Raw genomic sequence first — 12,167 nt, 5'->3', positions numbered from 1 at the left:
CTTATTCCTTCCTGAATCATTTAGTTTCCGTAAGTCTTCGATCTTCCTCTTAGCCATCTGTTTGTCCTTCCTCTGTTTTATTCTCCTTCCTTTACTTCATCCTTTACTTCTCCTAGATATATATTTTCCAAGAGAAACTGTTAGAATCTGAGGACAGGATTCAGCTCAGGTGTCAAAGTAAACCTCAGGAGGTCAACAGAAAGGTTTCCTGACCACCACGACCTGACACAGTCGTGGCTGGCGATAAACTCAAGCAAACGACTATTTCCTAAAAGCGTCATTGTGTTCGTAGCCACCACAACACAACGGCAACCTCGAGTCTCTTTCACTCGCTTGTGTTGGATTATTTCATTTGTTACTACGAAGACCCGTGAACTAGTAAACTTTACGACATATAAGAGTAACCATTAAAGTTGAATACATAGAAAGGAAAGAAACTTTTCAATGTGTAAACAGACGAGTAAGTTAACAAGAAATGCATTAACTGAACTTGTCAGATATGTGTCAAATAGAAATATCTTGTTAAAAACAGACAGACAGACAGACAGACAGACGAAAGGTTTATAGTACCCTTTGCTCCCTAAGAGTTGCAGTAACAACAATAATAATAATATGACCAGCGGTGCCACTATCATCTCCGCCACAATGTTCAACCGCAAACAGAGAAGGTGAGGGAAGGGAGTAGAGGGGGAGAAGATGTAGACAAGAAGGAGAGAAAGGAAGATATAGAGGAAGAAAAGAGGATAGACGGAGAGAGGAAGAGAAAGAGGAAAGACGAGAGGAAGAGGGATAGACGTGAGTGGAGAAAGAGGATAGACGTAGAGAGGAAGAGGATAGAAGTGAGACAAGGAGAGGAAGAGCGGTAGAGGTGAGAGAAAGAGGTATGATAAGAGAGGAAGAGGGATAGACGGAGAGGAAGAGGGATAGAGGTGAGAGAAAGGGGATAGAGGTGAGAGAGAAGATGGATAGATGTGAGGAGAAGGAGGATAGACGTGAGTGAGAAAGAGGATAGAGGTGGGAGAGAGAGGAATTGAGTGAGGCCAAACTTCCCTAGTCATTATATACTACAGTACTATCCTGGGGTGATAGTCCCACCTGGCGGTCCCAAGGTGATGGCAACACTGATTTACTCTTCTGCAACAATGACATATCACTTCTGGCAACACTGATCTACTTTCTTCAACAATGACATACTCACTTGGCAACGCTGACTCCATTTCTTCTGGCACCTGACCTACTCACTTGGCAACGCTGACCTACCAATTTGGCAACCTGACCTACTCACTTCTGGCAACACTGTACTCACTACTTGGCAACACTGACCTACTCACTTTGGCAACACTGACCTACTCACTTGGCAACACTCATCTACTTTCTGGCAACGCTGACCTACTCACTTCTGGCAACGCTGACCTACTCTCTTCTGGCAACGCTGACCTACTCACTGGCAACACTGACCTACTCACTTCTGCAACACTGATCTACTTCTTTCTGGCAACGCTGACCTACTCACTTGGCAACGCTGACCTACTCACTTTGGCAACACTGATCTACTTCTTCTGGCAACACTGATCTATTTCTTCTGGCAACCTGACTCACTCACTTGGCAACGACTCCATCACTTCTGGCAACACTGACCTACTCACTTGGCAACACTGACTCTCACTTCTGGCAACACTGACCTACTCACTTGGCAACACTCATCTACTTCTCTTCATAACGCTGACCTATCACTTCTGGCAACACTGACCTACTCACTTGGCAACACTGACTTACTAACTTATGGCAATAATAATACATCTCACTTAGCAACACCAAACTACTTACTTCAAGCATGACCTACTTTCTTCTGGCAACAATGACATACTCATTTCTGGCAACACTGACCTACTCACTTTGGCAACATTGATACTCTCATTTCTGGCAACACTGACCGCCATAATTCCAAAGCCTCCTCCCTCCTCCCTCCTCCTCTCTACCATCACAAAATAACCTGATACCGTCTGAAGTGTGGTCCGTGGGAGAGGTGTGGAGGATATTGGTGCACTGTCCTCACTCTGGTGGCATAGGAAAATAAATCTTGTGTCTTAGTGGTTCTCGACCGTCAAAGAAAATGACACAGAAGAGGGAAAAACTTCAAAGAAATGGGGGTACATAAAGGATGTCTAAAATAAAGCGACGGAACAGTAAGAAATAGTCTTTAAAGAAATGGTAGAACATGAGGGAAGATTTAAAAGATGATGAAAGACGAATATATATTAAAGAAAAATACAGGACTTTGTAAAAATTTCGAACTCAATGGCAGGTAAAGAAAGACTTCGAAGAAAATGACAGCAAACACGGCGCCCCACACACACACACACACACATAAAGCTTCACCTAAAGTTACAAAGTCGCGATTCAGGTCAATAAATTTCATTAACGGTGGAAGTCCACAAAGTCTTAGTAATGTCCGCCCATAGTGGAGGGCTTGGGGGGGGGGTAGAGGGGGGGTGGGTAGGTAGGGAGTGGGGGCAGATAGAGGTTGGGTTAGAGGGGGTGGGGCAGATAGAGGGGGTTGGTCGGTAGAGGGTGGGGGCAGGGTGGGGGGTAACTCAGATTGAAGGATGGGTCTGGAGGATTTGTGAGGTAAAAGTCGGGATTTGTGAGTTGAGTAGGATTTTGTGAGGTAAGGGTAGGATTTGTGAGGTGAGAGTAGGATTTTGTGGGAGAATGATTTTGAAGTGAGGGATTTTTGAGGTGAGAGTAGGGCTTTTGTGAGAGGAAAAGGCTGGAGCTTTGTGGAATGAATAAAGTCAGGGGAGAAAAGGGATTAAAAAATAAAGGTGAGAAGATAGAAAAGTAAGAGGGAAGAAAATCAGAGGAGAGAGAAGGAAAAGAGTAAGAGAGGAGGAGAGTAAGGGTGAGGAGAGTGAGAAATAGGGAAGGGGAAAAGGTTGTCAGTGTCTCGTGGTAAGAGTTAGAGGAAGAGGGAGGGATGAGGGTCGTGACCTGGCGGAGGGGGAAGTCGGGAAGGAAGTGAGTCTCTACTTGGGAAGGTCTGAGAGAGGGAGGGGAGAGGTAGTAGAGGTGGGAGAGGAGGACTTAATAATTCAGGAAATCTCTCTTTGTTCTTCTTTTCATTCTTTTTCCTCTGTTCCCAAAATCCTGGAAGGCTGAGCGAAAAGCTATTTTTCAGGTAAAAATTTCAAGTACACTCAAGTAGGGACAGAAATTATGGATTGAGATTTATTTTTTTTCCTTTTCGAGTAAAAAAGGTAATCCTGGAAACGAGAAGGAAGATCAAAGGGCATTTTATACTCTCGTGCAGGGCGGTTAACGGAAAAAATAATAACACACACACACACACACACACACACACACACACACACACACCTTCCCCCAACCTTTATGGACCATCCGGGACCTCCTCCACACCTTCGTTTACTCGCCATAAAGATAAACCATCTTCTGTAGTGAGCTGGAGTGGCCATACAGCTAGGTCCATTGGGGAGGAGGAGGTGGTCCAGGAAGAGCGTGGAGGTGCCCAGGAGAGGAGCATTGAGATAACCAGGATAGGGGCGTGGTTGCGGCCAGGGAGGAGTGTGACGGTGGCCAGGAGGAGCGTGACGAGGGGAGGAGCGTGGACGTGGTCTAGGGAGGATCGTGGTGATGGCCAAGAGGGAGCATGGGGGTGGCCAGGTCTTGGCCACCAATAATAAAATATATTAAAAGTTGTTCAATAAGTTTGTGATAGGACGCGGCGGCCATGTTAGGCAGGAGGGTTGAAAGCTTATTAAAGTTTGTGAAATAAAATTATTGGATATTACAACCCGATCCTGCTGACGCTGTCTGATGCTCCCTGTCCGGAGGAAAAGACTCCACAACCACTGAGGCTACAGATCGTGAAGCCACAGCCGGGAGCCCACAGCCACTGAGGCCACAGATCGTGAAGTCATAGCCGGGAGGCCACAACCACTGAGGCCACAGATCGTGAAGCCACAGCCAGGAGGCCACAATCGTGAAGCCACATGGGAGGCCACAGATCGTGAAGCCACAGCCAGGAGGCCACAGATCGTGAGGTCACAGCCGGGAGGCCACAGCCACTGGGCCACAGATCGTGATGCCACAGCTGGGAGGCCACAGCCACTGAGACCACAGAAGGGAAGCCATAGCCACTGAGGCCACAAATCTTGAAGCTACAACCAGGTTTGCACTTTTGTCATTTCGACGTAATGAAAGTACAAGTAAAATATTTAAAAATAAGATGCAACATTGTGAAGAATACTTGTTAATGTACACCCTGTGAGTAGGCTGTAGATATATCACGAGATGTTTGAGTGCACTAATCTCTCCTTAGATAAGGTGTGCCTGACTCATACACTCACAAGGAAGAACAAAATTTTCTCTCATGTAGTAGATCAAGGTCTTGAGGAGCCTGTGAAGTGGCCACCAAGACCTTCCCGATAAGCCCGTGAGGAGACGCGGGTGGAGTCAAGTTCGTAAAGTTGAGGCAGATATTCATAAGCTTCCCAGAGATAAGTGTGATCCTTGACCTATTTACGCCCTCCAGCGGTGCCTCTGTACACGACCTTGTGCAATATTTCTGCAGTGAGTCTTCGGGCACCCCGTGGTAGGTGTACGGATCCTTAGTCCACATAAATGTCACCTCTGGATTCGTGGTACAGTACTAGGGATCCATCACATCATATGTCCTTCAAAATTCCAAACCGTTACATGCACAACGCGTCTGCCACATCCCGTCACAGCGCCAGACCGTAGTCACACTACCTGGGCATCATCATAGTATCAATAACATATTTGAGCTTTAGTAATAAGAAATAAAGGAATATGATAATGTTGCTGGTATATACTTAATCGATACTAAAACTTGAGCTAAGTGATACTCGTTCGTTCCAAGTTGCAAGTTTTGAGGAAAAGTTAGTAAATCTCATCATAGCATCATATTGATTAGTTAATTTAGTTACATAAGATAATAGTGAGGTTCTTTTGCGAGCAACATAACCACAACATCCTCGGGGTCGGTTTAATATTTTTTTCCACTTTCTTGTTGTTGGGTACAAACCAACAAACCATTATATTGAAGTGGTTTGTTGTGAAGGGTTTTGTTGGGACATAGACAAGTGGCAAAAAAAGCCGAAATCACTGTTATTTTCTGTTAATAAATTGTGGACAAAACCTCAAGACTGTGTTCATCGTCGGTAGAATTATCTATGACTCAAACATCGGGAGGACAAGTTACTGTACCATGAGGGGTAACGGAGAGGTCAGTAATGGGTCGTTCCTACCGACGATTGCTGCTAAGGTTCTGGGGTGGGTATCATTAATGAAGTTCGGGTGTGGTGTTGGGTAATATTCGAAATATTGTGATGAACTATAAGAGACTTTGTAAATATAACCAAATCTTCTTCATACACTACTCGAAAATTACACGTTACTTTATTGTGGTCCTCGACTAGTGGTCGTGACCGCCTCACTTCCCTCCTTGTTATCGCTGTTTGCTCCTGGTGCCATAATCAGCACACGGTAGCGCGAAGCAAACTTTGTGGACCTCGCCTTACCAGGTATAGAAACACTGCTGAATAACTTATACGTAAATGTGAAGGGTTAACGGTGTTGCTCCCACCAGCACCCTAACACTCAGCCTTCGCTCATGTTTGTTACTGATCTGCTCTTCAACACCTGACTTGTTTACATGAGTCTCCCGCCCAAGGAAGAGATCAACAGCGCGTGGCGTGGCGTGGCTGGTAAGGTTATCTGGAACCACAGCTACAATAGAAATCAGAACGTTTAACACAAACCTGAACTACTTCCGTCTCATGACAACCACATGCATACTTTGGCTGCAGATAAGCTGATTATCTCTCTCTGACATAAGCAGTCAGTCAGTGAGCCTTGGTGATTATCCTGCGAAAGAATAGGATGGTTTTGAAGCACAGGGTCAGCAGTACTGACACACGCCATAGATTAGACCCAAGACTCCTCAACATAACATTTTGTCAGTAGTACATGAACTTTAGTCTGGGGTCCACGTACAGTATGATGATGATAAAAACTTGGCACTTATTATTACCAAACTGTGTAAAACCAGAATTCGTGTACAGGATATTACTCCTGTACTGAACAATCACGAAGATATAATAAAAGTGATAAAAAACACAAAATACATATAGATGTGTGCATGGAAATAATCCAAGTGGTGACGGCTCCTCACCAAGTAAGTCTGCCAGTGGAAACTATCGACAGTTTCAACTGCAAAAAAAAGGAACCTCACAGCTATCATGCATCCTCAATCCTGTCTGGTACAGTGCAGGATTTACGATGATAACAGACAAAGGAATAAAGAAAATAAAAGACCGAATTTTGCCAACTGAAGTGAAAGGAGCGAAATGGGGAAGGCGAGGCTCACCACTATAGCCGCACCTCCAAACTCACTCTGAGAGAGACAGAAAGAATGATAAACAAGAAGAAAAAAAAAAAAAAGACGCAGGGGTTATGGAAGGTACAGGTCGCTCATTCTTCACTCTGATAAAGGAACAATCCATCACAGATGAAAAGGAGAGGAGGATGAGGAGAGAGGGCAAAGGAGGAAAAGAAGGAAAAGAGAAGAAAAGAAAAATTGAAGGAAGTAAAAGAGGCAAATGGAAGATAAGAAAATGTAAGAAGGCAGACGAAAAAAGGGAGGTGTAGCAATGAAGATAGAGAAAGCAACATCTGCTCATAGGATATTCTCTTCTGGCTGATGATGGCTGGCCTTGAATGTGGAGGTGGGTGGAGATGGGTGGCCCTGAAGGTGGAGATGGGGACAATGAAGGTGGAAGTGGGTGGCCCTGAAGGTGGAGATGGGTGGCCCTGAAGATGGAGATGGGTGCCTAAGGTGGAGATGGGTGGCCTAAAGATGATGGGGACAATGAAGGTGGAAGTGAATGGCCCTGAAGGTGGAGATGGGTGACCCTGAAGGTGGAGATGGGTGACCCTGAAGGTGGAGATGGGTGGCCCTGTAGGTGGAGATGGGTGGCCCTGAAGGTGGAGATGGGTGGCCCTGAAGGTGGAGATGGGTGACCCTGAAGGTGAAGGTGAGTGACCCTGAAGGTGAAGGTGAGTGGCCCTGTGGGTGGAGATGGGTGGCCCTGAAGGTGGAGATGGGTGGCCTGAAGGTGAAGATGGGTGACCTAAAGATGAAGATGGGGACAATGAAGGTGGAAGTGGGTGGCCCTGAAGGTGGAGATGGGTGACAGTGAGGTGGAGTGGCCTGTGGGTGGAGTGGGTGGCCCTGAAGGTGGGGATGGATGGCCCTGAAGGTGGAGATGAGTGGCCTTGAAGATGGAGATGGGTGGTCCTGAAAGTGGAGCTTGGTGGTCCTTGGGATTGATGGATGGCCCTGGGAGTTGATGGGTGGCTGGGTGGTCCTGAGGGTGGATGGGTGGCCCTGAATCCTCACCAACGTCCAGGATGTCCTCATAATATAAGGAAGTTATTCTTCTCACTAATACATATATTCCCACACTAAGACTTGCGTGAGTAATTGTCAAATAAATCCTGAGGCGAGTCGGACTGAGTCACGGAGATTCGCAGAGACAACTGAAGATTAATGGTTCCTGCTCTACTGCCCTCCACCAGTTTACTACACACACACACACACACACACACACACACACACACACTCTCTTCTCCCCACACACACACACACACACACACACCCCTCTCTCTCTCCCCCACACACACACACACACACACACACCCCTCTCTCTCTCACACACACCCCCCCCCTCTCTCTCTCTCTCTCTCTCTCTCTCTCTCTCTCTCTCTCTCTCTCTCTCTCTCTCTCTCTCTCTCTCTCTCTCTCTCTCTCGTGTCGAGGTGGCAGAGTAATGCAAGATACACAGAAATTTCCTTTGAACATTATATTCTAAGACACAAACTGAAATATGTATAATAAAGACTAATAAATATTTGGTAAAAAATAATATTACTTAAACACATCGATGAACCAGGCGAGTTCAAGGCCAACAAGGTTCACTCCGCATTAGTGTCTCTTCATCTTAATGTAAACGTAAGATATCCTGTAGAAATTCGCCACATAATGGATGTTTATGTAGCAAGGTTTTTCCACCTGCAACGTTAACAGGTTACCAGCTGGTCTTATCCCAAATACGCCAGAAAACCTCAGCAACCTTACAACAGCCTCGGTTATCGCCTCGACAAATTCTCAACCTCACCGACCGCGCTTTTCACTGCGACAAACTACCGACGCTCACTAGATTGGGAAGTACATTACCTAAATTTATGGTAAGTATAAGGGACTTTGTGGGTGTTTATGGACGCAGTAAGTCACACTCCACACCGTTAATTGTCAACAAAATTAACTTTGGTTCTTGTGTTGTCGACCCGGTAGTGTTGATGGTGATGGGCGGCACTCAACTGAGGCCCTGCTGCCTCTCTTGACCTCCTCTTACACTGATTGTTGTTGGTGTGTTGTAGTGTTGTAAGAGTTGATTGTATTTTGTTCTCTTATTGTTGTTGATTGTGTTGTATCCCTGATTATTGTTGATTGTGTTGTATCCCTGATATTGTTGATTGTGTTGTATCCCTGATTATTGTTGATTGTTATCCTATTATTGTTGATTGTGTTGTATCTGATTTTTTGTTTGTATCCCTGATTATTGTTGATTGTGTTGTATCCCTGATTATGTTGATTGTGTTGTATCCTGATTATTGTTGATTGCGTTGTGTTCCCTGATTATTGTTGATTGTGTTGTATCCCTGATTATTGTTGATTGTGTTGTATCCCTGATTATTGTTGATTGTTGTTGTATCTGATTATTGTTGATTGTGTTGTATCCCTGATTATTGTTGATTGTGTTGTATCCCTGATTATTGTTGATTGTGTTGTATCCCTGATTATTGTTGATTGTGTTGTATCCCTGATTATTTTGATTGTTGATCTGATTATTGTTGATTGTGTTATGTTGTTCTAAGTGTTGTTTGTGTTGTATTGTACTAAGATATCTGTAGTTTTGGGTGTTCATTATATGGTGTTACTGTGATTTTTTATTACAGTAAAATGAGTGTATCACCACCACCATAACACTACAACACGTTTATCACCATAACACAACAACGCTACACTATCCACCACAGCCTCGACGACTGACTTGCTCTCAGTCTTCATAAATTTACTAAATTAGGTGACACACAACGTCGCCAGATGTTGTGTGTGTGGCTGAAGTCATTGGTCAGAGGAAAAATAATCTTTAACATAACCTCTCCTGTTTTATCATTGTCCAATTCTTTCTGACAAGTTCACAAACACACGTAATTTCCTGCAGTACATGGTCTTGGGTGGGGAGGTCATAATACCCACTGGACTTTGCAACATCAGTGAAAAATTTAAGCGGAATCCACCTTTGCTTTCTCTTGTTTACATATTCGTATACCCGTGCACAGTGGAGCGAGTAGGGCTATGATTGGTACAACTTACCATGACGTCATGCTACAATTCTCGCCTATTGGTCAATGATGTTTTCCGTAGATGCCAAGACTTTGAAATTAGTAACATAGATTTTTCTTTATCATTCTCCGCACTAAACTATATATAAGTGTTTTTAGTAGTGAACCCCATGAATACAGATTTGAACTTATATTTGACATTCCGGCACTTGCAGAAAATACCAACATACTGTACTTGGCCTTTGAAGAACTGCCGCTACTTCGTGTAATCCTCATTATTCCCCGTCCCTCTAAATGTCAGGCTAAATCTTTAAGCTAACATAATGACTTCAGTACTCGGATCTCTTCTGTTACACCGTCAGAGGTTAATAATAAGCCTATTTGAGGACCGGAGTAATCCGCCGCCCTGAAACCCTGTGGAGTAGATTACACTCCTCGGCGCCCACGTCTACACTCTGGCTTACGACCATATCACCGGCGGTGAGAGAAGCGACGAATGTAATTGGAGATTACTGTGATGCCCATTATTGTCTCCTCTAGGTCTGTAGATCTCTGGTTCCGCTATAAATGCGAGTCTCCCGAAGCTGTTGTGAAGATGGTAATGCGATCAGCTTAATCTTAAACTATGGGTCGTCATTACTTTTTAGCTTTGTCCTACAGTAGCGTCACGGCAACATATATTATCAATGTCTAAGTCGTCTCAGAACAATACATATTAATTATTTTCAGCAGCAGGGAAAAAGCAAATGTTAGAAGTACAATATCATTTACCAGCTTGTGTAGTTGTGATAAGTATTTTCTAGTGTCACTATGATTAAGTTTTGGACAGAGTTAATCTACAATTCCTATTTGATTACTATCAAAAAAAATTAATTGCGGGAAAAATATCAAACTGTAAAATTATTCTTTCGTCCCAACATCAACCATTTTGTATTCCCAAACTATCAATGTTGTTGTTTAACATTGTAAAGTCATCGCCTCAGTGTCACCCCAAAAAAAATAAATAAATAAATAAAATAAAATAATAATCTGAATTTAACTCTAAAGACACAACTCACTGTGCCATCTGCCGATCCCACATAAACCAGCTGCGAGACAGATAGTAATGCTTTCTACCACAGAAGAAACTCCCTGTGAGTTTTATCTTGTAATCCCAGGTCTTGGGTTCGAGTCCCTGAGAAAGACGCTGTAAAATGTAAGAATAGGGAGGCTACAGGCATCACCCATCCAAGACGTCCTGATGGGAACGTGAGTTTACAGTATATGCCAAGTTTGTTCAAGGTCGGTAAGTAGTGTAGGAACTTCATCATCATAAAACACAAAACATTCAGGCAGTCGATGGCTAATAGTACGATGCCATCCTCACCCCCTCCCCACTATCTCCCAATATCTTTCTTCCCGCATCTCCTCTCTCTACACCCCCCTCCTGGCCTCCCCTATCCCTCGGACGTCTCACAGCTACCCTCCCTCATCCATCACCGACGGCCATCTTAAAACAGTGACAGCAATCACAGAGTTTCCTGCCCACCTCTGATCTCCTTCTCCCCATGTGTCTTATTTTCCTTCTCTCATACATTTATCTCTTATCTCTTCTTCGATCCGCCCGCTCTCGCTGTCTCTCTGTCAGTTAAAGCCTGTCTGTCTTTCAAAATGTCAGGCTGTCGCTCCATAGAATGACACGCCAACCCTGCCTCTCTCCACCCTCCTCGCCCCTAGGGACCATCCCCATTATGATATGGGTGGCACACAATGACCTGAGCCGCCCTGTGCTTTGCTCCGACCATAGTAGGGAGGGACCACTGTTACAAGGACACGACCCTCTGCACTGTGGGGTAGTGTGGGGTGATCGAGGTGCAGGTTTTCTAGGCCTCTCCTGCGTCACAGAACAAAATATTAAGCACAAACATCAACAAGAAACTTCCACTAATGTAAGAGACACTCACGTAGGCACAAGTCTAGCATACTGACGTGAGAGACTAAGTCATAAATATATACACCCAATTTACACGAGGCTTTGGTGGTCGTGGGTGGTGTACAGGCCGGAGACACAGGCCAGGGTGTCCTTCTGCAGGACGTTGGCACCGCCTCAAGGGATCAGTGGAATGTCCCGGGCAGGTCGCCCAGACGCCTCTCACTAGTGTGGAAAGTGAGATAAATACTCCGGGAATGTGAGCGTGACGTTGCAGTAAACTCTACTACGCCAGGCTGGTTGACTCGTGTGGCTGAAGACCCGACAACAGCTGAACAGCAGGGAAGAGTGGTCAGGTGTCCCCAGAAAGGGGGATTGGCAGAGTCAAGGAAGAAGCGGAGGTACTTTTCCTAGGACAGTGCCAGGTAAGTAAAGGATACTTTATGCTATAAGTCGCGCGGATCCGACCTTGACGCCACATAAAGCTACAGCACCAGCAAGTTCATCTTTGACCATTGCAGTTTGTCATTCTCGATATTTTGAATTTAGTCGTATTTCGCTGCAGCAAGTCGTGGCCTCGTAAAGTAATGTAACGATAAAGATGAACGACAAAAATAAAGTTACCGCTGTTGCCGTGGTAAAATATATTTTGATTAAAACAAGTTTTATATCATCTTATTTATACTCTGAAGTGCATTGGTCTATTTAAGTACTAAATTACATTGTTTGTGATTCGAGTGTTCGTCCGCCAACTCTCATTGTCATAACATTTTATTCTTGTTTTATCCAGTCGTCGACCTCATTTCCC

The 12,167-nt window shown here is 44.6% G+C and overlaps 1 protein-coding gene across 1 annotated transcript; it reads right to left on the bottom strand.

The window, feature by feature from the left end:
- Positions 1 to 6,892: 6,892 nt before the first annotated feature.
- LOC121869256 (extensin-like) lies at positions 6,893 to 7,462 on the bottom strand. Its single transcript, XM_042370505.1, has one exon. The coding sequence runs from the start codon at positions 7,460 to 7,462 to the stop codon at positions 6,893 to 6,895; it is 570 nt and encodes a 189-aa protein (XP_042226439.1).
- Between the last annotated feature and the right edge of the window lie 4,705 nt (positions 7,463 to 12,167).

This window comes from Homarus americanus, unplaced genomic scaffold (assembly GCF_018991925.1).
Source record: "Homarus americanus isolate GMGI-L3 unplaced genomic scaffold, GMGI_Hamer_2.0 scaffold43074, whole genome shotgun sequence".
Lineage (NCBI taxonomy): Eukaryota > Metazoa > Arthropoda > Malacostraca > Decapoda > Nephropidae > Homarus > Homarus americanus.
The sequence above is the reverse complement of the archived record's forward strand: the minus strand, read 5'-3'. Positions and strand labels throughout refer to the sequence as shown.